A 26,594-nucleotide genomic window follows, 5' to 3' on the forward strand; every position below is an offset into this window, starting at 1 on the left:
AAATCATTTTAAAATCACAGAATTTGAAGTTATAGGCTGGAAAGGACCAAGAAATATGGGACTGTGTAATCACATTTAATCCAATACTCATTTTACAGATCAGGAAAACAAACCTTAAAACTGACTTGCCCAGGGTCCTACCAAATAGGAGCAGTCTCTTGTCCTAAACTCAAATTAAGCAGCGGCTCTCAGACTTTGCTGCACATTAAAGTCACCTGAGGAGCTTTAATAACTGCCTCATTTTCTACATAAAACATTTTAATTTAAATTAGCATTGGGGATGACTTTGGGCATCAAAGTTGTTGTTAAGTTTCCCAGGTAATTTCAATGTGCAGCAAAGTTTGGAATAATGGAGTTGGGGTGAAAATCAGAATCTTCTGGGATGCTTTTCTTCACATAAAGAAGCCTCACAGCCATCCCTATTTTTCAGCTGTGAATCCATCTGTTCCTGGGCTTTTTTGGTGACTATTAATTACTGCCTCAATTTCAGAACTTGTTACTGGTCTATTCAGGGATTCGACTTTTTCCTGGTTTATTTTTAGGAGAATGTATGTGTCTAAAAATCTATCCATTTCTGCTAGATTTTCAAGTTTATTTGCGTAGAGGTGTTTATAGTATTCTCTGATCATAGTCTGCATTTCTGTGGGATCAGTGGCGACATCCCCTTTAGCATATTTTAGTGTGTCTATTTGATTCTTCTCTTTTTTCTCCTTTATCAGTCTGGCTAGTGGTCTATTTTGTTAATCTTTTCCAAAAACTAGTTCCTGAATTCATTGATTTTTTGAAGGATTTTCGTGTCTCCACCTCCTTCAGTTCTGCTCCGATCTTAGTTGTTTCTTGCCTTCTGCTAGCTTTTGAATTTGTTTGCTCTTGCATCTCTAGTTGTTTTAATGGTAATCTTAGGGTGTCGATTTTAGATCTTTCCCACTTTCTGATCTGGGCATTTAGTGCTACAAATTTCCCTCTAAACACTGCTTTAGCTGTGTCCCAGAGATTCTGGTACATTATGTCTTTGTTTTCATTGGTTTCAAAGAACTTACTTATTTCCGCCTTAATTTCGTTATTTACCAAGCAGTCATTCAGGAACCAGGTAATTCAGTTTCTGTGTAGTTGTACGGTTTTGAGTTTCTTTTTTTCTATTTTTTCACATAGCACTTATTCTAAAATGGACCACATAATTGGAAGTAAAACACTCCTCAGCAAATGCAAAAGAACAGACTGAGAGACTGCTATGATTTTCATTCTTTTGCATTTGCTGATACACTGTGATGCCAGAAGAAAAAAAGCTGCTCCTTCTTCCAAGACTAATGTCCAAAGTAGTACACATTGCAATGCATTGAAAAACTAATTTTTCACACACAAAAAATCCAATAAAGGGTCCTTTTCATTGCAGTCAACATTGTCTTAAGGCATAAAGGCACCAAAAAAATAGTTATACTTTTCTGGGACGGCTTATTTGCTAACTGATTTTTCCTTCTACCATGACATCTAAGATTTCTTAAAAGAGAAATTGATACTTAATATTTAGAATCTGTATATCAGTATATAGTTGACTTCACTTTCTTAAATGACTGCTGAAGAGGACAACCAAATGGCTGAAATAATTAATTTTAGAATAAAGGAATCGGTCCCTTGACACTATGGTTGTACTCACAGCTTTAGTGTCGTTTTAAGATGACATTGACTGGCTGTGCTGTCGTCAAGGAAAACTGTCGAACGTGAACTATACAGCCCAGTAGATACCTGAAGGGGAAGGAAAGAAAGTGTAAGTTAAACTTATCAAGGTGTATTTTTTTATCGGTTAAAATGTCAAATGACAAAGCACTAGGATATTTCTTACACTCTGTGAACTGCCTGAGTGTGGCATCTCGTGCACTCTATAGAGAACTCATCGGAGGCTCTTAACTTCCAGAGATGATGTTTGAGATACAGGTTATAAAATGCTGCCCTAAATAAGGTACCTGTCATCAAACCCAACAAGGATTTTATGAATTCCCTTTATAAATAATGAGAAAAGTTTAAAATAAGATCTGAGAATTTCTATTTCTATTATTTATTTACTACAGTAAAATGTAATGTATTAAATAATATCGTAGAAGAACATTTTATTGCAGTGAATAAGAGACTAATACATTTACTAAATTACTAATCCTAAATGTATTATTTCAGGTGACAAAACAAGTTTCAGATTCAGAGACTCTGTGTGCCAGTGTTGCTAGACCACCAACAAGTGAGGAAGCCATAGGTTTCTCTAGTCCTGTTTTCTTATGTGGAAGATAAAATTAGTAACAATTTAATATTCTCTCACACCCTGAAAACAGATGACAACTTAAAAAATTTAACTTTCCCTTCAAGTTTAAATAAGACAGCCATGACATGACTCAAATGAGACTCTTCGACAATACTTGCCATTAATTTCAAAACTTAATTTCATTCTATAAATCATTTGAGCTGCACCCTAGGCATTTTCCTGCTATACCCTACTCTCTGCATAGAATACCACTTTTCTCTTTCCTTGTTTCAGCAACTTTGACTACATCTACCCTCTTGGATCTGTTTGCCAGCAGCCACACCAAAACATGTTTCTTTGGTACACTAATGAGTCAGATTCACCACTGGTTACAAGAGACTAAGTATTCTCATGAGAAAGTATGCCTCTCCATAAAAGTAACAGCGGGCCCTAACTGTTCCTACATCCAGCTGCTGAGCATAGAATTCTGAATAAATCAAAAACTTCAACAAGTGTTTGACAAACTAACTGAGTCATCATTTGGACTAAACATCTTACTACATTTAATTAAAACAAAAACACTACTAACAGATCACTCTTTATAGGTATTATTTAAGGTGTCACAAAATAGAAACAAATCATCTAACTTCAGTCAGCATAAATCAGAGTATGAAATGCTATGATCTTGAACAAGAAATGGAAGGGCTTACTTAGTGGTTTTAAGGTATAATAACAAAAACTAGAAAATAATCATACCTAGTAATTTAACAAGTCAAAACTAAAGCCTTACCATCAAAGGTCCAGTGCCCCTTGGATACCAGTGCCCACCCACTGACTTCTTCCATTGTACCTGCTGCCTCTCATTTTAACCCATTAAAAACACTAAAATTGTTTGCCTTGTAGAGATCTTTCACCTCCTTGGTTAGGTGTACTTTTAAGTATTTTACTTTATTTTTCAGCTATTGTAAAAGGGGTTGAGGTTCTTAGTTTGATTCTCAGCTTGGTAGCTGTTGGGGTGTAACAGACCTACTGATCTGTGTACATTAATTTTGTATCTTGAAACTTTGCTGAATTCATTTATCAGTTCTAGGAGCTTTCTGGAGGAGTCTTTAGGGTTTTCTAGGTATACGTTCATATTATCAGCAAACAGTGACAGTCTGACTTCCTATTTACTGATCTGGATGCCCTTCATTTCTTTCTCTTGTGTGATTACTCTGGCTAGTTCTTCCACTACTATGCTGAATAAAAGTAGTGAGACTGGGGCATCCTTGCCTTCTTCCAGTTTTCAGGGGTAATGATTTCAACTTTTCGCCATTCAGTATCATATTGGCTGTGGGTCTGTCATAAATGACTTTTATTACATTGAGGTATGCCCCTTGTATGCCAGTTTTGCTGAGGGTTTTAATCATAAAAGCATGCTGTCAAACGCTTTTTAAGCCTTTTAATCATAAAAGGATTTTGTCAAATGCTTTTTCTGCATCTATCGAGATGATTATGTGATTTTTGCTTTCAATTCTGTTTCTGTGATATATCACACTTATTGACTTCCATATGCTAAACCATCCCTGTATCCCTGGTATGAAATGCCTTTTTGATATGCCAATGGAACTATAAAACATAGCTGAATGAAATCATGGATAACACAAACGAACAGAAAGACATCCCACACTCATGAATGGCTTAAATAAATATTGTAAAAATGACCACACTGCCAAAAGCAATCTACAAATTCAATGTAATTCCTAACAAAATGCCATTATCATTCTTCACAGAACTAAAAAAAAAAATCATAATAATCCTAAAATTCATATGGAACAAACCAAGACCCTACTTAGTCAAAACAATACTAAGCAAAGCCAACAAATCTAGAGCCATCACTTTACCTGACTTCAAACTATACTAGAAGGCCACAGTCACCAAAACAGCATGGTACTGGTATAAAAATAGGCAAATACACCAATGGAACAGAATAGAGAACCCAGAAATAGACCCAAATACCTATAGCCAACTAAAACATAATGTGAAGAAATTAAACCATATACGGTTTAATGCCTGGAATAATTGGCAAGCTACATGCAGGAAAATGAAACTGGATCCTCAACGCTCACCTATACAAAGATCAACTCAAGATGGATCAAGGATATAAATCTACAACCAGAAACCATAAAAATTCTAGAAGATACCATTTGATAAACCCTTCTAGACACTGGCTCAGGCAAAGACTTCATAGCCAAGAACCCAACAGCAAATGCAACAAAAACAAAGATTAAGCAGGTGAGACTTAACGAAAAAGCTTCTGTACAGGAAAAGGAACAATCAGCAGAGCAAACAGACAACCACAGAATGGGAGAAAATCTTCACAATCTCTACATCTGATGAAGGACTAATACACAGAATCTACAAAAAAATCAAACAAATGGACAAGAGAAAAAAAAATCCCATCAAAAAGTAGGCGAAGGACATAAATAGACAATTCTCAAAAGAAGATATACCAATGGCCAACCAACATATGAAAACATGCTCAACATCATGAATGATCAGGAAAATGAAAATCAAAACCACAATGCCATACTACCTTACTCCTGCAAGAATGGCCATAATCAAAAAATACAAAAATAATAGATGTTGGTGTGGATGCAGTGAAAAGAAAACACTTCTCTACACTGCTGGTAACAATGGAAACTAGTACAACCACGATGGAAAGCAGTGTAGAGATTCCTTAAACAATTAAAAGTAGAAACACCATGCAATCCCGCAATCCTGCTACTGGATATCAACCCAGAGGAAAAAAAGGCATTATACAAAAACAATACTTGCACATGTATGTTTGCAGCAATACAATTTGCAATTATAAAAATATGGAAGCAGCCCAAATGCCCATCAATCAATGAGTGGATAAAGAAACTGTCATATGTCTACGTATGTGTGTGTGTATATATATATATACACACACACATATATATATACACACACATATATATGTATATATCATAGAACACCACTCAGCCATAATAAGGAATAAATTAGGGGCGTTCCCAGCAACCTGGATGGAATTGGAGACATTATTCTAAGTGAAGCAACTCAGGAATGGGAAACTAAACATTGTATGTTTTCATTCATACCTGGGAGCTAAGCTATGAAGATGCAAAGGCATAAGAATGATACAATGGACTCTGGGGACACAGTGGAAAGAATGGCAGTGGAATGAGGGATAAAAGACTACAAATTGGCTTCAGTGGATGCTGCTCAAGTGATGGGTACATCAAAATGTCCCAAATCACCACTAAAGAATTTACTCATATAACCACCTGTTCCCCCCAAAACCTATAGAATAAAAATATGTAAATAAATCAACGACAGCATTTTTGCCAGCAAACATAAAATAAAATGAAAACTAAAGTTTATGTTTTTCTCCCTCCTTTTTGGCAGGACAAATTTTAGATATGTTTTTTAAGAATAACGTTTTTCCTTTTTCTGAGTCAGGGTCTCACTTTGTTGCCCAGGCTGGAGGGCAGTGGTGCAATGATAGTTAACTGCAGCCTGAATCTCCTGAGCTGGAGCAATCCTCTACCTTAGCCTCCTGAGTAGGCAAAACTGAAGGCACATGCCACCATACCTGGCTAATTTGTTATTTCACCTTTTTGTAGAGATGAGGTCTTGCTATGTTGACCAGGCTAAAAATAAATAAATCTTAACTAACTTAAATATTTCTAAGACTTTGGGCATTCATGAAAAAAACTCCATCTATAATAATAAGGGAAACTGAAAAATAGAAGGGGAAAAATTAAAAACCAATGCAGGTAGACTGGTCTAAGCAGCCTAGTGTATGAATAACAAGACTATCAGAAATAAAGTAACAGAGAAAGTGAAACAAAGGATATTTGTTGAGGATTATTTATTGAGGATTATTTATTGAGACTTAGTAGCCTCAATAAAATGTAAAGAGTCCCACTAAGCTGTTGTTACAAAGTTTCAGAATCTCAGAGAGACAGAAGCTCCTAAAAAAGGTTCTACAGATATATAAAAGCCAATTACAAACAATGTATCACACGATGGCAACACTGTAAGAACAACATTGTGAAGCGAGCACATTGTAGAATATCTTCAGAATCATAAAATTTAGATTCAACCTAGAGGTTTACTCTCTATCAAAAAAGAGAGATTTTAAGTCTGGGCAGATCTCTAAACATCTCCACCCAGGATAACAGGACAGAAGGAAACACAGAATCTAGGACACAGGTGATCCCACACAAGACAGCAGTTATGGGAGGATCCCAAAAGACTTTAAGGAGATAGCACAGAAAGAATCAGAAAAGCAAACATCGAGCATATCTAGGGAAAGTCACTCTATATTGAATCAGGATGACAAAAGGCCAAAGTAAGTTGTCACCCCACCTCCACAACAAAGAAAAATGGAACAGATACGTTTTAGCAGATGGAAAATAGTTGGAAAGGCACATGATAGATGCTACAACACTTGATGGGGGACATGGCTGTTAGAAAACAGGCAAACAAATAGTCAGAAAATGAGTTTCATGCCAAAAAATAATGGTTTTGAAAGCAAACAGACCAGCCAGGGGCTACTTACTGCATTTGGCTGGGTAAAGTAACACAGGCTAGGAAGAAAGACATGATCCAGAAGAAGTGCAGAAGTGCTCAGATTTCAGAACTGTTTCAGAGAAAAAATGAAGGAATATGTAATGCAGAGGCACAATGAAAACACCGTATGACTTAGCACTGAATAATATTTGCATAGTCATAATCATGTAAATATTAGATTTAATGAAAAAGTGTGCTACAATTGGAAGAAACAGAGGGAGAAAAATAAGGTCATGGTGTAGTGAGGAAGCTATGCTTGCACCTGCTATGGCAGAAAGTCAATACACAGTGCTTACAATTAACTAAAAGACAGTGCTGACAATTAACTTAGCTAAATTAAAAATATGACTCAATATTTAAGGCAGATCTTTATACCACAATCAGACTATTGAAATTTAACTTCAATGTCAGACATTCTTAAAAGGTGGACACACTAAGCTCAAGACTTTTCTGAATACATTTGATACTTAGGAAAATGTAACAGATTTAGAAAAGCCACAAAAAGAAGTCCATGCTATCAGCATGGGGTCCTCATTATAATTTAAAGTAATTAAGAGAGACATACTTTTATGTCAAACTATCAGTTTTTTAACTTTTTGACTGTTTACTTACATGGTTTGTATAGTTGCCTTTTCTTATTTCTTCTACTAAGAAAGAAAAAAGAACAAACAAACTGGTCACTTCTAATACAAATACCATAAAATAAAACTAGTCGTTAACGTCTTACTGATTACTCCTAAATAAAATGGGAACAAATTCAATTTTAAAAAATTATTTCAACAATTTATATTTAAATTAGCTGGCATGATACATCTCATAAAGCAAAATATAAAAACTTCGTTTCACTTTTTGGACTAGTTTACTTTTTGTTTCTATTATATACAAATGAAAGAAACCTTGTATACAAAAGGAAAGGGCAAAAAAATGAGGCCAGATGAAAAAATTAGCTAATAAAAAAGTTTAACTGTTGCATATATGAGCCATGATCCATTAGCATTTTCTCATTCTGCATTTACACATAGCTTACTTTTTTACCAGAATTTCAGAGCTAACAGCTCTAAGAACTACTTCCTGGCCAGGCACCTATCTCTAGATGCACCAGAATCCCAGTAAGCATTTCGAACCACACTTAGTGGTCACCTACTAATATGTCACTAAAAACAAAACAAACCAAAAAAAGAGTCTTTACACAACAGGAAAGTAACCTTTTTAAGTTTAGATTTTAAAATGAGTATATAAACCTCATTGAACATGGTGTCCGCAGCACAAAAAGTCTTTTTATTTTTCCTAAAAAAAGGTCAGAATAACAAAAGCTCCAAGAGTGACCTAGGCCATGCTTTGTTTCCTACACTGCCTCCACTTTTAAAGTTAAAAGGGCCTTGCAGGCAAACATTGCTATCACTGAACAGTGAGGGACACAGAGTGGCTTTTTTTATTTTTTTAACTCCTTCCATGCTCTCTACGTGTGAGAAGCCCATGGCCCTGGAAGGAACTGGGAAAACAATTCTGATATGGTTTGGATATTTCCCCCTCCAAATCTCATGTTAAAACGTGATCCTGAATGTTGGAGACAAGGCCTAGTGGGAGGCATTTGGGTCACGGTGGATTCCTTATGAATGGCTTGGTGCCATCCCCATGGTAATAAGCAAATTCTCATTCTGGTTGTTTAAAAGAGCGTGGCACCTTCCCCCTACCCCCGCCCCACCCTCTCACAGCGTGGAACCACCTGCTTCCCCTTTGCCTTCCATCATGATGGTAAGCTTGCGGAGGCCCCTACCAGAAGCAAATGCTGAAGCCATGCTTGTACAGCCTGAAGATCTATGAGCCAATTAAACCTCTTTTTGTTATAAAAGACTCAGCCTTAGGTATCTCTTTATAGTAATGCATAAAGGAACACAAATTCTAGACAGAAATAACTGACTCAAGACAGGCAAAGTCTACTCAAACTACAAGAAACAAAGGTTACAAACTCCCATATTTTACTGTGCTGCATCACTTCACATATGATTATAGATCCTCACTTGTATTCTTGCTGCTTCAATCAACAGGAAAACCTGGCTGTGTATGGCTTTTTAGCAAACAAACAAGGATTTAACATAACACTGAGGAAAATAAGCAGGAGTAGGGCATGTTTAAATTTACATTACATCAAATTAAAAGGTTAATAGAAGTTTTGATTAGCATAAACTTGGATGTGATAAATGCATGTGGTCGGAGGACTGTGGAAGAGGAGGCCAGAATCACAGATTCAATCCTTGTTGATGAACAACTATTTTTCTTTTTTTAATTTGTTTAAATGGAAACCAAGGTGAAGCCTAAGTTCTATCAGTCAACTTTAAAATGTACTCTCTGGAGCAAGGGAAAAGGGACAAAGAATTATTAAATAAAGATAAATCTACAACTCCTCCATCACATGACAAATTGTGTTGATCAAAAGATGGTAAACTGTACAAATAAAAAGTTTACATGTTTTCACTAACACAATAACAATTAAAGTATATCACATGTTAAAATAAGACAAGTGAATATGTGAAAAATTGAAAAATTTAAACCAATATGAGTTTTTCTAAATACTTTCTACAATACATTTGATCAAATAAGAAGAGTTTTCACTCTTTTTCTTGGTGGAAAAAACATGGTGTCTCACCATCTGTTCGAGATTTTCTCAGGAATATTGTGCTTGTCTCTGGATTGTCAGAAGGGGTGGACTCCAAAGCCCTACCTATAGAGGGAGAAAAGAAAAAAGATGTGATCACTTTTAACAGTTTATCAACTCATTTCTTCGACTGCTGTATTTAGGCCATTTCACTACCTCTACCTTTACTCTTATCCACTGAAATGAATGTGTAGACATAAGATGGAGCCAGGCACGATGGCCCATGTCTGTAGGGCTGAGATGGGAAAATCCCTTAAGGCTAGGTCAGGGATTTGAAGCCAGCGTGAGTAACATAGTGAGACCCTCCTAAATAAATAAATAAATAAAGAGGTAAATGTTTCCTTTGAGTTGTGTAAAATCAACTACATAGAAAAAACAAGATGGCAGTACAGTTTAAAGACAGGTCTCTTTTATAGGCAAAATATATTATTTATTCTGGAGCTCAAACATTAAAAAAAAGTAAATTTAGCATATCTGTCACTTCCATGTCACTCTGAGGACACAGAACCTTAGTTCCATTGAGTAGCTATCTTCCACAGTCGTGTAAGATCTCTAAGTCTTCATTTCTTCATTAGCAATATATAGGGAGAACATACACAGGCCTTTGGATTGGAAAGGGACAAATGAGACATACATAAACTGTGTTGTAATCCTAAAGAACGACAATAAAGAGTCTTTTTTGGGCTCTCATCCAACACTAACAGTCTGTGAACTGGTGTGTAAAATCACTCACAGGCTTTCCTTACACCAGCAACCAGAGTATAAGTTTACACAAGTACTGACATATTTTGTGTATAAAAATATAATCAACTCACATATCTGTTTATTCTAAATTCTTAAACATCTTGAAAACTGAGTATAGTACTCCAAGTTACAAAGTCACACTCATCATGAGTCTTAATTATCCTACCTCCGAAAAAAATTAAGAGCCCAACTAAATTTTTTTTGTTTTTTTGTTTTTTATGTTCTGAGAAACATGTGCAGAATGTGCAGGTCTGTTACATACCTACACATGTGCCATGGTGGTTTGCTGCACCTATAAACACATCATCGAGATTTTAAATCCCACATGCATTAGGTATTTGTCCTAATGCTCTCTGTCCCCTTACCCCCTGGCCCCTGAAGGGTCCCAATGTGTGATGTTCCCCTCCCTGTGTCCATGTGATCTCATTGTTCAACTCCTACTTATGAGAGAGAACATGCGGTGTTTGCTTTTTGTTCCTGTGTTAGTTTGCTGAGGATGATGGCTTCCAGCTTCTTAAGCTTTAGTTTCTTATCTTTGAACAATATGATATTGTCAGGAGAGGGAAGGACAAAGGGGAAGCCATGGCAACAGACACTCTTACACAGGCAAGGTCTGGCATTTTAATCTTCAATCTTTATCTTACACATTAAAAGTCTACCTTTACATTTCATGTCTTTTGAAAATTTTGACCACGAACCATCCCTTACTTCTCTTTTAGAACAACAAGGTAAATAAATCTACAGCTTAACTCAGGATTACACTGAAGGAAACCTGCTAGGGGTGCATTTTCCAGAAAAGGTCCAAGAAAAGGTAGCAGGAAAAATACCAAGTGATGGAAAGGTAAGGATTCTCTAGGTCAAGATGTAACCAAACTTACCCATGTCATCATCAAATATAGACTTGGCTTCCACTTTCTTTTTGGACTTTTCTTTTGGTTTTACAGTTAAGGCAGCAAAGATATCAATGTTATCACCAAATAAATTGGATTCCAATGTTTTCTCCTTCTCTCTGGTTTTTTGACAGGGTTCAATTGCTTCTGTAGCAAATATATCATCCTTGTTATGCCAAAAATGTAAACAAAACAATGTTAAATCAATTTTTCTTTTTAAACTTTAAACACTTCAACAAGCTGTGGAAATGCAAATGGCCAGGATGTTGTGGAACAGCCTTGTGACTGTCCCCTCTGCCTGGGACGCACTACCCCAGATCTCTGCACAGCCCGGCCCACCCATCTCACCCCAGCTCAAGCACCGGCATCATAGTGACGCCTTCTCTACCAGTCCTGCCTAAAGGAGCACCTCCTACCCCTACCCACCACTCTGCCCCGGGTTATTTTCCTCATGGCACTTAGTACTACTTGAAAACATCTTAATTATACATTGCCCTATTATTTGTATTTCATTATCTTCCCAGAGAGCTCTGAGGAGCCTAGCACTTCTCTGAGTTCACCTTCTGCCTGAAGTACCCAGGTGCTCAATAAACATATGCTGAGCAAATGCCACTGAAAGGCTTATTGCCTGCATTAAATTGTCAGCTCCAGCCAAGGCCTATGTGCCCAGAACCAGAGGTTAAATTCCCAAGCTGGACCAGTATTGCTGTATGCATGTCACTGTGTGGCATGCCTGAGAAGCTAATTACAAAATTCTATAAAAAAACCAAAACTACAAAAACTAGAGCTGTATCAATGATTATGGTCAGCCGAGAAATACCCCCTACGTGACAAAAACCTTTACAAAATACCCTTTACAAAACAAAAACACACTTCTGAGTCAATGTTAAACTTACCAATAAAAGAGCCTAATTATAATTACTAAGCTATGGGACATGCACGCAAAAAGCTAAACATAATCTATGGCTCAAATGAGCCAATCAGATACCTTCCTTAACCTCAACACAAAAACATGTTAAGTCCCGTTACCTCAAAAATATCTTGTGTTGTTGATACGACATCCTGCTGACTATTGGATTTTGACTCATTCTTCCTGACTTTTTGATCTGTAAAGAGATCCTCCTCCTCTTCCAGGAGAGGAAAGGGATTTGTTTTCTTTGCTGGTTTTGGTTTAGCAGACTGAAAGAGAACATCATCACTGCTGGCCTCCCTTAGAGTAGGAAACATGGGGCTCTTTTCTTTACCTCCCCCTGGAGGGTTGGCAGGATTCTCTGCTATCTTTGCCTTGGGCTTTGTTCTCTCCATGGATTGAGATCCAGTGCCCGTGGAAAAGATTTTCCTGGAGACAAAAAGGTCAGCCTCCCCTCTGGAATGACCCAGAGACTTCGCAAAGGGGCTTCTGTCCACTCCAGGCACAGGACCACCTTCCCAGGGTGCACTGGCAGTTTCCAGGGCCTCCTCGGTGCTGTCTTCTCCACTGGCTGCTCTGAGCTGTGGCCGATGGCCATTTGGGGAAATGGTACCATCAGCCCACTGTGAAATGGGTCCTCTGGGGACAATCGTGGCCTCAGCCTCGCTTGACTCATGGGCAGCCAGCCGCCTAGCCGCACGAGTCCGCCGTCTACGCCTCCGCCGTCTACGCCTCCGCCGTCTACGCCTCCGCCGTCTACGCCTCCGCCGTCTACGCCTCCGCCGTCTACGCCTCCTTCTCGTCTTGACACGGCCCTGCAATGGCAAAGAAACACACACTGATCTGGTGATACAGTGTTCAAACCTACCATGGCAAAGAATCAGTGACTCAAAATTTTGTAAGGTTATCTGGCCTACTTCAATCAAGATACTATCTAAGAATACACAAGAGGTTATTTCTTAATGATTCCCAAGGAATGAGTTTAATAGCTCCTAGTACTCTAAGACTAAGTCATTCTTAATCCTTTAGCGTTCTCCATTTTTTAATCTTTCCAGGGCAGTTTCAGTTCAGTTTCACAAAAAAAGCTTCATCAGTTGCTGGAAACCTGGAGAGTAGGCATGTTGCTGCTCTGTGTCTCACAATCCCTCCCTTGGCGCCTACTCTGCCCTCAATATAAACCTGGGTATCTTTAAAAAGAAGAAAGAATCAGGGGGAATTCTGGGGCTAACTTTTGTTGGGGGGCTAGTCTAAATTCAGCCTCCAGGAACAGGGAGAAATGTAAGACAATAAAAACAGGTAATCTAAGGTGCTGTTTTCTTCAAGTCATTAAATTCAAATGTTAAATATTCCACATAAGAAATATGGCTTAGAAATCAGAACTTTTAATATAGTCTCAAAACATGAATCACTTAGTAGCAATGATGCAGCGATAGTTTATGACATTTTCCAAAATACACAAACAAGTAGAATTTTGAGAAGCTACGATCCACTTTGAGCAAAGTATGATTATGTTTGCCAACTTCAGGGGAATTTCATAATTTTATTTGCCAATTGAAACTTGACCAAAAAAAAAAAGCCAATGAAAAATGTAATAAAAGGAAGGATGTTTTATTTTGTACAAGGAAACAGATCTGGAAACATGTGAAATGAATCTGTTTGCCAGGGCTAGGTCATTCTGTCCTGTCACTTACTTGGAGATCAGCTAAGGATTTCTAGAGAAGGGAGACGGGATAGAAACAAGAAAACCAACTAAAATGAAACGAAAACTTCAAAGGGTTCACAGTCCATTGAGGAGATCCCGTGAAACAGTGTCGCTGCCATGGGATCTGGGAGGGGGAAGTGCAGGGCACAGTGACACAGAAGTGGGGATGAGGATGCACAGCTGTGGATGGAGAGGAACATTCCTGGTGAAGAGGCAGCGGGAGCCTTAGGCAATAGCAGGACAGACCATGTGTGTTCACGGAGTGGCACCTGGTGTGCCTGGAGTCAGGCTGTGAAGTGTGCAGCGACTAGTGAGAAAGCTGCACACATGGGCTGGCACCGATTGTAAAGGGGTTTCATACCAAACACAGGAGCCCAAATGCTCTTCTTGGAGCAGTGAGAAAGAGCCAGCAGGAGGGGCATGATCTGCTCTGTGGTTAGAAGACACCCAGGTGGCAGTGTTGAAAACCTGGAGGTGTCAGACACCAGCCAAAGTGGTCAGACTTTGTTGTGGCTACTGAGTAGAATGCAAATGTACTGAATGCATGCCATGGAAAAGCAAGTGCAGGATCAGGGGGGTGTGGTGGATAAGAAACAGGGAGCAGCTGAAGGATGAGGCAGCTCTTTCAAAAGTAGAGTCAAAGTCAGACTGCTGTGTATGTAATTGACAAATTGGAAAGAGGCATACACGTGTTCTTATTTTTCCAATCCGAGTGGATGGTTCTTTGGTTTTAAATGGAGCGAGACCTGAAGAGTCCTGTGTGAAATTACATCCGTTAAAAATCCATCGGGGAAACACAGAGAAGTGTCTCTTATGCCTGTAAATAAACCGGTGATGGAGCAAAACTGTCACTTTCTGTAGCTCTTTAATGGGAAAGGCATTCCAATCTCTCCTGGGGACTGACGTTTACTAACACTACTTCACATATGCCTCCTCCTCTGTCATGTAAGTGGAAAGCTGTCAGATCAGATATAGAGTCAAAGAAGACAAGATGAGTAAGATTCCCAAGAGTCACAGTTTATCAGAGCACCCAAAACTGACCAGTAGGCAAAATTACCATGTTTGTTATCCAACAGAAATTTCAAGGAGCACACAGAAATTCACCCATAGCCAAATGCACTGGTTCTAAAAGCAAAAGAATCTGAGCCCTAGGAAGGGTCAGTAGTGATGTGCTGGTCCAAGAGCTTCATGTTCACAGCTCAGGACACTAAGGCTTCAGTGAGATACCCTGGGATACCTGCCCATGCAACTGGCACTTGCTCTCCAGTCCTAGCCTAGAGGAGCTGCACAGCGTTCTGAGAAGACTGCTGCAGAGTAGGGCCCAATGCCAATGACCTCAGGAAAGGCAACACTGACGGCAGCCAAGAAATCAGATGTAATTTATATTTAACTCTATTCTGATTCCATTCCAAGGGAATACAGAGGGAGAAATAGATGCTTTAGTGGGAAGAATATTCTTCATCCTACTTTAACCCCACTTTAGAATCAAATCTGGCATGGCATCAAAAAACACTGTTACGTATAGATTCACGACACTCTGGAGTTTGGAGCGAGGAGAAGGGAGATGACTCAGGGCAGAGGGAGTGCAGTGATTGCTCTTTCGTCTTTAATGAAGAGAAATCTGAATAACTGTGGATCGGCATAATGGAATTTCACTGTACTGGGATACAAACAAGAGCTGAAAATCCTTAAAGAGGATTTCTAACCTGAGGTGTTTCCGGCTTCCATATGCCTTTCTCCTTGCTACCTTGATTAGATTCAGGATGTTTCTGGTTTTCGAAAGAGAAAACATAGTGGTCTTTTTTCACTACTCTCTTTTTCTCTTGTACCTTAAAAAGAAAAGAAATACCAAATATCCATCAAATATCTTAGCAATTTTAAGGAAAAATCATAATGCAAAAAACAATCCTGGCTTCTGAGTTTTAAAAATACTTTCTCAAATGAGGGCTGAAGCAACTCAAAGGAAGCATTTCAGAAACAGCATTCTGAAGACTGTGACTGTCACAAGAATAGTCTCTATGATAAAAAGAAAACAGAGTACTTACAAAAACCTACTGGGGCTGAGGGAGAAAATGACATACAGAGGCTAAAACTCAGACTCAAAGCTTTGCACCTGAAAGGCACAAATATTTAGTCACCACAGTGTATACAATGGTCTTTCAATCAACCATTTAAACAAACAAATCTGTAGTGCAGTCAGAGAAACTGGACTGTTAATGTTTTAATGTTAGTTTAGGGAACATAAGATAGGGAACAGCACAAACTAAGCATTGCATCCTCCACCCACGCTCCCCTCGGCATGTTATCTGCCATTCATTTACTGGGAAGCACCACGACTCTCTGAAGATTTTCCTTAATCACCTCACTGCACATTAGTTTCCTTTCCCATAATCTTTCCCACACAACCCAGTACTGAGAACGAAAGGCTGATACCAAAGGCTGGGACTTGGCAGAGCTGAAAAGATCATCATCTTCATCGTCCCCAAACAGGCTCCCAACACTTGGCTCTAACAACTAGAAGAAACAAGACTCGGGTTCAATATCCAAAAGAAAACAATTTATAAAGAGAACTAGGTGAGCAGTTGAGACAGTAGCCAATACAGTAACAAAGCCATAATGTGGAGAACCCTTTGGAACTGACCTTGGTTGTTTTAGCGCCGGCAAAAAGGTCAACATCTGGGTCACTGTCCTTTTGGAGCTTGTGGCTGAAAAGGAGCTCTTCATCCTGGAAGACACCTGTGCTCTTGGGGCGGGCATCAGGATCATGGCCCTGGGAATAGGAGGGAAGGTCACGTGTGATTAGAGTTCTAAGAGCTCATCTCAAGGAAGTTACACATGTAAAGATGGACACGACAAAGATGTCCCTACAGCTGTATTATGTGAGCAGAAGGCTGGCCACAGCCTAAAGAGCACTCTGGAAGGCAATGAAGCACTAACAAAATGGAACACTATGGAGCTATCAAAAAAACAGAAAATATATTTATAAATACAAAGTCATATATATATGTTTGTATACACAAGGTTTAGCGATAATCTTTCTGGATTATATATATTATATAAACCTTGCATAGTATCTAAAATTTTTCTTAGAAAAACGATCCAGGCCGGGCACGGTGGTTCATGACTGTAATCCCAGCACTCTGGGAGGCCGAGGTGGGCGGATAATGAGGTCAAGAGATCGAGACCATCCTGGCCAACATGGTGAGACCGCATCTCTACTTAAAATACAAAAATTAGCCAGGCGTGGTGGCACGTGCCTGTGGTCCCAGCTACTCGGGAGGCTGAGGCAGAAGAATCGCTTGAACCCAGGAGGCGGAAGTTGCAGTGAGCTGAGACTGCGCCACTGCACTCCAGCCTGGGGACAGAGCAAGACTCCGTCTCAGGAAAAAAAGAAAGAAAGAAAGAAAGAAAGAAAAACAATCCGTTAGTTCCATAATGAGAAACATTTTGGAGATTAAAAAATACACAATTGAATGAGTTCGCTCTATCTCATTCCCAAAAGGGAAGAAGAGACAGCAGCTGACTCAACCACAGACTACATAAGTGGTCAAATACGTATCCCTCACCTGTAAGCACTGTAAGCCAAAGACCTGGCATGGTGTGACCACAAGCCTTCCCATGCCTATCCATCACTTCTGTCCTACTTTCAGACTCCAAGTGAGTCCCTTTTTGTTTACTAGATCTCTAACATTTAAAATCAACATTATTGGTCTGATAATATAATGCTCCAGACCTGATAATCTAAAATTCATCCCTATTTCTTTAGTATCACAGCCACAGACTAAAACTTAACAAAAAGGCCAGGCTTGGTGGTTCACGCCTGTAATCTCAGCACTTTGGGAGGCTGAGGTGGGCAGATCACCCTAGGCCAGGAGTTCAAGACCAGCCTGGTGAACATGGTGAAACCCCATCTCTACTAAATATACAAAAATTAGCTGGGCATGTGGCGTGTCCCTGTGGTCCCAGATACTCAGGAGGCTGAGGCAGGAGAACCCTAGAACCTGGGAGACAGAGGCTCCAGTGAGCCGAGATCACATTATTGCACTCCAGCCTGGGCAAGAGAATGAGACTCCATCTCAAAAGAATAAAAAAAAAAACTACCCGAAAACTGACTGCGGACAAAATAAATCACATTAACACTAAATATTATTGTTATATATAAAAATGAGTTTAGGCAGGGCGCGGTGGCTCACGCCTGTAATCCCAGCACTTTGGGAGGCCGAGGCGGGCGGATCATGAGGTCAAGAGATGGAGACCATCCTGGCCAACATGGTGAGACCCCATCTCTACTAAAAATACAAAAATTAGCTGGGCATGGTGGCGCGCGCCTGTAGTCCCAGTTACTCGGGAGGCTGAGGCAGGAGAACTGCTCGAACCCGGGAGGCGGAGGTTGCAGTGAGCTGAGATTGTGCCACAGCACTCCAGCCTGGCGCCTGGCAACAGAGCAACACTCTGTCTCAAAAAACAAAAAAAAATGACTTCAACACAGTAAGTAAGGTTAAATGTTTCACAACCATGGAAAAACATTACTAAACCACACACAGTAAGAGACTGGGAGAAAATATATCAAATTAATCATATTCACTATGTGCAGCTCTCAGTAGTGCAGTCAGAGAAACTGGACTGTTAATGTTTTAATGTTAGTTTAGGGAACATAAGATAGGGAACAGCACAAACTAAGCATTGCATCCTCCACCCACGCTCCCCTCGGCATGTTATCTGCCATTCATTTACTGGGAAGCACCACGACTCTCTGAAGATTTTCCTTAATCACCTCACTGCACATTAGTTTCCTTTCCCATAATCTTTCCCACACAACCCAGTACTGAGAACGAAAGGCTGATACCAAAGGCTGGGACTTGGCAGAGCTGAAAAGATCATCATCTTCATCGTCCCCAAACAGGCTCCCAACACTTGGCTCTAACAACTAGAAGAAACAAGACTCGGGTTCAATATCCAAAAGAAAACAATTTATAAAGAGAACTAGGTGAGCAGTTGAGACAGTAGCCAATACAGTAACAAAGCCATAATGTGGAGAACCCTTTGGAACTGACCTTGGTTGTTTTAGCGCCGGCAAAAAGGTCAACATCTGGGTCACTGTCCTTTTGGAGCTTGTGGCTGAAAAGGAGCTCTTCATCCTGGAAGACACCTGTGCTCTTGGGGCGGGCATCAGGATCATGGCCCTGGGAATAGGAGGGAAGGTCACGTGTGATTAGAGTTCTAAGAGCTCATCTCAAGGAAGTTACACATGTAAAGATGGACACGACAAAGATGTCCCTACAGCTGTATTATGTGAGCAGAAGGCTGGCCACAGCCTAAAGAGCACTCTGGAAGGCAATGAAGCACTAACAAAATGGAACACTATGGAGCTATCAAAAAAACAGAAAATATATTTATAAATACAAAGTCATATATATATGTTTGTATACACAAGGTTTAGCGATAATCTTTCCGGATTATATATATTATATAAACCTTGCATAGTATCTAAAATTTTTCTTAGAAAAACGATCCAGGCCGGGCACGGTGGTTCATGACTGTAATCCCAGCACTCTGGGAGGCCGAGGTGGGCGGATAATGAGGTCAAGAGATCGAGACCATCCTGGCCAACATGGTGAGACCGCATCTCTACTTAAAATACAAAAATTAGCCAGGCGTGGTGGCACGTGCCTGTGGTCCCAGCTACTCGGGAGGCTGAGGCAGAAGAATCGCTTGAACCCAGGAGGCGGAAGTTGCAGTGAGCTGAGACTGCGCCACTGCACTCCAGCCTGGGGACAGAGCAAGACTCCGTCTCAGGAAAAAAAGAAAGAAAGAAAGAAAGAAAGAAAAACAATCCGTTAGTTCCATAATGAGAAACATTTTGGAGATTAAAAAATACACAATTGAATGAGTTCGCTCTATCTCATTCCCAAAAGGGAAGAAGAGACAGCAGCTGACTCAACCACAGACTACATAAGTGGTCAAATACGTATCCCTCACCTGTAAGCACTGTAAGCCAAAGACCTGGCATGGTGTGACCACAAGCCTTCCCATGCCTATCCATCACTTCTGTCCTACTTTCAGACTCCAAGTGAGTCCCTTTTTGTTTACTAGATCTCTAACATTTAAAATCAACATTATTGGTCTGATAATATAATGCTCCAGACCTGATAATCTAAAATTCATCCCTATTTCTTTAGTATCACAGCCACAGACTAAAACTTAACAAAAAGGCCAGGCTTGGTGGTTCACGCCTGTAATCTCAGCACTTTGGGAGGCTGAGGTGGGCAGATCACCCTAGGCCAGGAGTTCAAGACCAGCCTGGTGAACATGGTGAAACCCCATCTCTACTAAATATACAAAAATTAGCTGGGCATGTGGCGTGTCCCTGTGGTCCCAGATACTCAGGAGGCTGAGGCAGGAGAACCCTAGAACCTGGGAGACAGAGGCTCCAGTGAGCCGAGATCACATTATTGCACTCCAGCCTGGGCAAGAGAATGAGACTCCATCTCAAAAGAATAAAAAAAAAAACTACCCGAAAACTGACTGCGGACAAAATAAATCACATTAACACTAAATATTATTGTTATATATAAAAATGAGTTTAGGCAGGGCGCGGTGGCTCACGCCTGTAATCCCAGCACTTTGGGAGGCCGAGGCGGGCGGATCACGAGGTCAAGAGATGGAGACCATCCTGGCCAACATGGTGAGACCCCATCTCTACTAAAAATACAAAAATTAGCTGGGCATGGTGGCGCGCGCCTGTAGTCCCAGTTACTCGGGAGGCTGAGGCAGGAGAACTGCTCGAACCCGGGAGGCGGAGGTTGCAGTGAGCTGAGATTGTGCCACAGCACTCCAGCCTGGCGCCTGGCAACAGAGCAACACTCTGTCTCAAAAAACAAAAAAAAAATGACTTCAACACAGTAAGTAAGGTTAAATGTTTCACAACCATGGAAAAACATTACTAAACCACACACAGTAAGAGACTGGGAGAAAATATATCAAATTAATCACATTCACTATGTGCAGCTCTCAGTAGTGCAGTCAGAGAAACTGGACTGTTAATGTTTTAATGTTAGTTTAGGGAACATAAGATAGGGAACAGCACAAACTAAGCATTGCATCCTCCACCCACGCTCCCCTCGGCATGTTATCTGCCATTCATTTACTGGGAAGCACCACGACTCTCTGAAGATTTTCCTTAATCACCTCACTGCACATTAGTTTCCTTTCCCATAATCTTTCCCACACAACCCAGTACTGAGAACGAAAGGCTGATACCAAAGGCTGGGACTTGGCAGAGCTGAAAAGATCATCATCTTCATCGTCCCCAAACAGGCTCCCAACACTTGGCTCTAACAACTAGAAGAAACAAGACTCGGGTTCAATATCCAAAAGAAAACAATTTATAAAGAGAACTAGGTGAGCAGTTGAGACAGTAGCCAATACAGTAACAAAGCCATAATGTGGAGAACCCTTTGGAACTGACCTTGGTTGTTTTAGCGCCGGCAAAAAGGTCAACATCTGGGTCACTGTCCTTTTGGAGCTTGTGGCTGAAAAGGAGCTCTTCATCCTGGAAGACACCTGTGCTCTTGGGGCGGGCATCAGGATCATGGCCCTGGGAATAGGAGGGAAGGTCACGTGTGATTAGAGTTCTAAGAGCTCATCTCAAGGAAGCTACACATGTAAAGATGGACACGACAAAGATGTCCCTACAGCTGTATTATGTGAGCAGAAGGCTGGCCACAGCCTAAAGAGCACTCTGGAAGGCAATGAAGCACTAACAAAATGGAACACTATGGAGCTATCAAAAATAACAGAAAATATATTTATAAATACAAAGTTATATATATATGTTTGTATACACAAGGTTTAGCGATAATCTTTCTGGATTATATATATTATATAAACCTTGCATAGTATCTAAAATTTTTCTTAGAAAAACGATCCAGGCCGGGCACGGTGGTTCATGACTGTAATCCCAGCACTCTGGGAGGCCGAGGTGGGCGGATAATGAGGTCAAGAGATCGAGACCATCCTGGCCAACATGGTGAGACCGCATCTCTACTTAAAATACAAAAATTAGCCAGGCGTGGTGGCACGTGCCTGTGGTCCCAGCTACTCGGGAGGCTGAGGCAGAAGAATCGCTTGAACCCAGGAGGCGGAAGTTGCAGTGAGCTGAGACTGCGCCACTGCACTCCAGCCTGGGGACAGAGCAAGACTCCGTCTCAGAAAAAAAAAAAAAAAAAAAAGAAAGAAAGAAAAACAATCCGTTAGTTCCATAATGAGAAACATTTTGGAGATTAAAAAATACACAATTGAATGAGTTCGCTCTATCTCATTCCCAAAAGGGAAGAAGAGACAGCAGCTGACTCAACCACAGACTACATAAGTGGTCAAATACGTATCCCTCACCTGTAAGCACTGTAAGCCAAAGACCTGGCATGGTGTGACCACAAGCCTTCCCATGCCTATCCATCACTTCTGTCCTACTTTCAGACTCCAAGTGAGTCCCTTTTTGTTTACTAGATCTCTAACATTTAAAATCAACATTATTGGTCTGATAATATAATGCTCCAGACCTGATAATCTAAAATTCATCCCTATTTCTTTAGTATCACAGCCACAGACTAAAACTTAACAAAAAGGCCAGGCTTGGTGGTTCACGCCTGTAATCTCAGCACTTTGGGAGGCTGAGGTGGGCAGATCACCCTAGGCCAGGAGTTCAAGACCAGCCTGGTGAACATGGTGAAACCCCATCTCTACTAAATATACAAAAATTAGCTGGGCATGTGGCGTGTCCCTGTGGTCCCAGATACTCAGGAGGCTGAGGCAGGAGAACCCTAGAACCTGGGAGACAGAGGCTCCAGTGAGCCGAGATCACATTATTGCACTCCAGCCTGGGCAAGAGAATGAGACTCCATCTCAAAAGAATAAAAAAAAAAACTACCCGAAAACTGACTGCGGACAAAATAAATCACATTAACACTAAATATTATTGTTATATATAAAAATGAGTTTAGGCAGGGCGCGGTGGCTCACGCCTGTAATCCCAGCACTTTGGGAGGCCGAGGCGGGCGGATCACGAGGTCAAGAGATGGAGACCATCCTGGCCAACATGGTGAGACCCCATCTCTACTAAAAATACAAAAATTAGCTGGGCATGGTGGCGCGCGCCTGTAGTCCCAGTTACTCGGGAGGCTGAGGCAGGAGAACTGCTCGAACCCGGGAGGCGGAGGTTGCAGTGAGCTGAGATTGTGCCACAGCACTCCAGCCTGGCGCCTGGCAACAGAGCAACACTCTGTCTCAAAAAACAAAAAAAAATGACTTCAACACAGTAAGTAAGGTTAAATGTTTCACAACCATGGAAAAACATTACTAAACCATACACAGTAAGAGACTGGGAGAAAATATATCAAATTAATCATATTCACTATGTGCAGCTCTCAGTAGTGCAGTCAGAGAAACTGGACTGTTAATGTTTTAATGTTAGTTTAGGGAACATAAGATAGGGAACAGCACAAACTAAGCATTGCATCCTCCACCCACGCTCCCCTCGGCATGTTATCTGCCATTCATTTACTGGGAAGCACCACGACTCTCTGAAGATTTTCCTTAATCACCTCACTGCACATTAGTTTCCTTTCCCATAATCTTTCCCACACAACCCAGTACTGAGAACGAAAGGCTGATACCAAAGGCTGGGACTTGGCAGAGCTGAAAAGATCATCATCTTCATCGTCCCCAAACAGGCTCCCAACACTTGGCTCTAACAACTAGAAGAAACAAGACTCGGGTTCAATATCCAAAAGAAAACAATTTATAAAGAGAACTAGGTGAGCTGTTGAGACAGTAGCCAATACAGTAACAAAGCCATAATGTGGAGAACCCTTTGGAACTGACCTTGGTTGTTTTAGCGCCGGCAAAAAGGTCAACATCTGGGTCACTGTCCTTTTGGAGCTTGTGGCTGAAAAGGAGCTCTTCATCCTGGAAGACACCTGTGCTCTTGGGGCGGGCATCAGGATCATGGCCCTGGGAATAGGAGGGAAGGTCACGTGTGATTAGAGTTCTAAGAGCTCATCTCAAGGAAGCTACACATGTAAAGATGGACACGACAAAGATGTCCCTACAGCTGTATTATGTGAGCAGAAGGCTGGCCACAGCCTAAAGAGCACTCTGGAAGGCAATGAAGCACTAACAAAATGGAACACTATGGAGCTATCAAAAATAACAGAAAATATATTTATAAATACAAAGTTATATATATATGTTTGTATACACAAGGTTTAGCGATAATCTTTCTGGATTATATATATTATATAAACCTTGCATAGTATCTAAAATTTTTCTTAGAAAAACGATCCAGGCCGGGCACGGTGGTTCATGACTGTAATCCCAGCACTCTGGGAGGCCGAGGTGGGCGGATAATGAGGTCAAGAGATCGAGACCATCCTGGCCAACATGGTGAGACCGCATCTCTACTTAAAATACAAAAATTAGCCAGGCGTGGTGGCACGTGCCTGTGGTCCCAGCTACTCGGGAGGCTGAGGCAGAAGAATCGCTTGAACCCAGGAGGCGGAAGTTGCAGTGAGCTGAGACTGCGCCACTGCACTCCAGCCTGGGGACAGAGCAAGACTCCGTCTCAGAAAAAAAAAAAAAAAAAAAAGAAAGAAAGAAAAACAATCCGTTAGTTCCATAATGAGAAACATTTTGGAGATTAAAAAATACACAATTGAATGAGTTCGCTCTATCTCATTCCCAAAAGGGAAGAAGAGACAGCAGCTGACTCAACCACAGACTACATAAGTGGTCAAATACGTATCCCTCACCTGTAAGCACTGTAAGCCAAAGACCTGGCATGGTGTGACCACAAGCCTTCCCATGCCTATCCATCACTTCTGTCCTACTTTCAGACTCCAAGTGAGTCCCTTTTTGTTTACTAGATCTCTAACATTTAAAATCAACATTATTGGTCTGATAATATAATGCTCCAGACCTGATAATCTAAAATTCATCCCTATTTCTTTAGTATCACAGCCACAGACTAAAACTTAACAAAAAGGCCAGGCTTGGTGGTTCACGCCTGTAATCTCAGCACTTTGGGAGGCTGAGGTGGGCAGATCACCCTAGGCCAGGAGTTCAAGACCAGCCTGGTGAACATGGTGAAACCCCATCTCTACTAAATATACAAAAATTAGCTGGGCATGTGGCGTGTCCCTGTGGTCCCAGATACTCAGGAGGCTGAGGCTGGAGAATCCTAGAACCTGGGAGACAGAGGCTCCAGTGAGCCGAGATCACATTATTGCACTCCAGCCTGGGCAAGAGAATGAGACTCCATCTCAAAAGAATAAAAAAAAAAACTACCCGAAAACTGACTGCGGACAAAATAAATCACATTAACACTAAATATTATTGTTATATATAAAAATGAGTTTAGGCAGGGCGCGGTGGCTCACGCCTGTAATCCCAGCACTTTGGGAGGCCGAGGCGGGCGGATCACGAGGTCAAGAGATGGAGACCATCCTGGTCAACATGGTGAGACCCCATCTCTACTAAAAATACAAAAATTAGCTGGGCATGGTGGCGCGCGCCTGTAGTCCCAGTTACTCGGGAGGCTGAGGCAGGAGAACTGCTCGAACCCGGGAGGCGGAGGTTGCAGTGAGCTGAGATTGTGCCACAGCACTCCAGCCTGGCGCCTGGCAACAGAGCAACACTCTGTCTCAAAAAACAAAAAAAAATGACTTCAACACAGTAAGTAAGGTTAAATGTTTCACAACCATGGAAAAACATTACTAAACCATACACAGTAAGAGACTGGGAGAAAATATATCAAATTAATCATATTCACTATGTGCAGCTCTCAGTAGTGCAGTCAGAGAAACTGGACTGTTAATGTTTTAATGTTAGTTTAGGGAACATAAGATAGGGAACAGCACAAACTAAGCATTGCATCCTCCACCCACGCTCCCCTCGGCATGTTATCTGCCATTCATTTACTGGGAAGCACCACGACTCTCTGAAGATTTTCCTTAATCACCTCACTGCACATTAGTTTCCTTTCCCATAATCTTTCCCACACAACCCAGTACTGAGAACGAAAGGCTGATACCAAAGGCTGGGACTTGGCAGAGCTGAAAAGATCATCATCTTCATCGTCCCCAAACAGGCTCCCAACACTTGGCTCTAACAACTAGAAGAAACAAGACTCGGGTTCAATATCCAAAAGAAAACAATTTATAAAGAGAACTAGGTGAGCTGTTGAGACAGTAGCCAATACAGTAACAAAGCCATAATGTGGAGAACCCTTTGGAACTGACCTTGGTTGTTTTAGCGCCGGCAAAAAGGTCAACATCTGGGTCACTGTCCTTTTGGAGCTTGTGGCTGAAAAGGAGCTCTTCATCCTGGAAGACACCTGTGCTCTTGGGGCGGGCATCAGGATCATGGCCCTGGGAATAGGAGGGAAGGTCACGTGTGATTAGAGTTCTAAGAGCTCATCTCAAGGAAGCTACACATGTAAAGATGGACACGACAAAGATGTCCCTACAGCTGTATTATGTGAGCAGAAGGCTGGCCACAGCCTAAAGAGCACTCTGGAAGGGAATGAAGCACTAACAAAATGGAACACTATGGAGCTATCAAAAATAACAGAAAATATATTTATAAATACAAAGTTATATATATATGTTTGTATACACAAGGTTTAGCGATAATCTTTCCGGATTATATATATTATATAAACCTTGCATAGTATCTAAAATTTTTCTTAGAAAAACGATCCAGGCCGGGCACGGTGGTTCATGACTGTAATCCCAGCACTCTGGGAGGCCGAGGTGGGCGGATAATGAGGTCAAGAGATCGAGACCATCCTGGCCAACATGGTGAGA

At 40.9% G+C, this 26,594-nt stretch overlaps 1 protein-coding gene across 11 annotated transcripts in view; it reads right to left on the reverse strand.

Moving 5' to 3' along the window:
* The window catches only part of LOC135271928 (WASH complex subunit 2-like), a 127,116-nt gene that overhangs the window by 16,126 nt on the left and 84,396 nt on the right, over positions 1-26,594 (reverse strand). For 7 of the 11 annotated variants that reach the window (XM_064370048.1, XM_064370051.1, XM_064370050.1 and 4 more), the window contains 16 exons: positions 26,028-26,156; positions 25,820-25,900; positions 23,614-23,742; positions 23,406-23,486; positions 21,200-21,328; positions 20,992-21,072; positions 18,786-18,914; positions 18,578-18,658; positions 16,373-16,501; positions 16,165-16,245; positions 15,438-15,560; positions 12,149-12,844; positions 11,108-11,285; positions 9,477-9,551; positions 7,442-7,476; positions 1,655-1,743 (listed from right to left, as the gene is read on the reverse strand). In XM_064370048.1, coding sequence (XP_064226118.1) covers positions 1,655-1,743; positions 7,442-7,476; positions 9,477-9,551; positions 11,108-11,285; positions 12,149-12,844; positions 15,438-15,560; positions 16,165-16,245; positions 16,373-16,501; positions 18,578-18,658; positions 18,786-18,914; positions 20,992-21,072; positions 21,200-21,328; positions 23,406-23,486; positions 23,614-23,742; positions 25,820-25,900; positions 26,028-26,156 — 2,246 coding nt within the window. Of the gene's footprint in view, positions 1-1,654; positions 1,744-6,818; positions 6,900-7,441; positions 7,477-9,476; positions 9,552-11,107; positions 11,286-12,148; positions 12,845-15,437; positions 15,561-16,164; positions 16,246-16,372; positions 16,502-18,577; positions 18,659-18,785; positions 18,915-20,991; positions 21,073-21,199; positions 21,329-23,405; positions 23,487-23,613; positions 23,743-25,819; positions 25,901-26,027; positions 26,157-26,594 lie in introns of those variants that run through there. The other 4 variants (XR_010340058.1, XR_010340057.1, XM_064370047.1 and 1 more) reach the window with 4 other exon arrangements.

The sequence above is a fragment of the Aotus nancymaae genome, unplaced genomic scaffold (genome assembly GCF_030222135.1).
Source record: "Aotus nancymaae isolate 86718 unplaced genomic scaffold, 86718_ANA_hifiasm-v0.15.2.pri h1tg000099l, whole genome shotgun sequence".
Lineage (NCBI taxonomy): Eukaryota > Metazoa > Chordata > Mammalia > Primates > Aotidae > Aotus > Aotus nancymaae.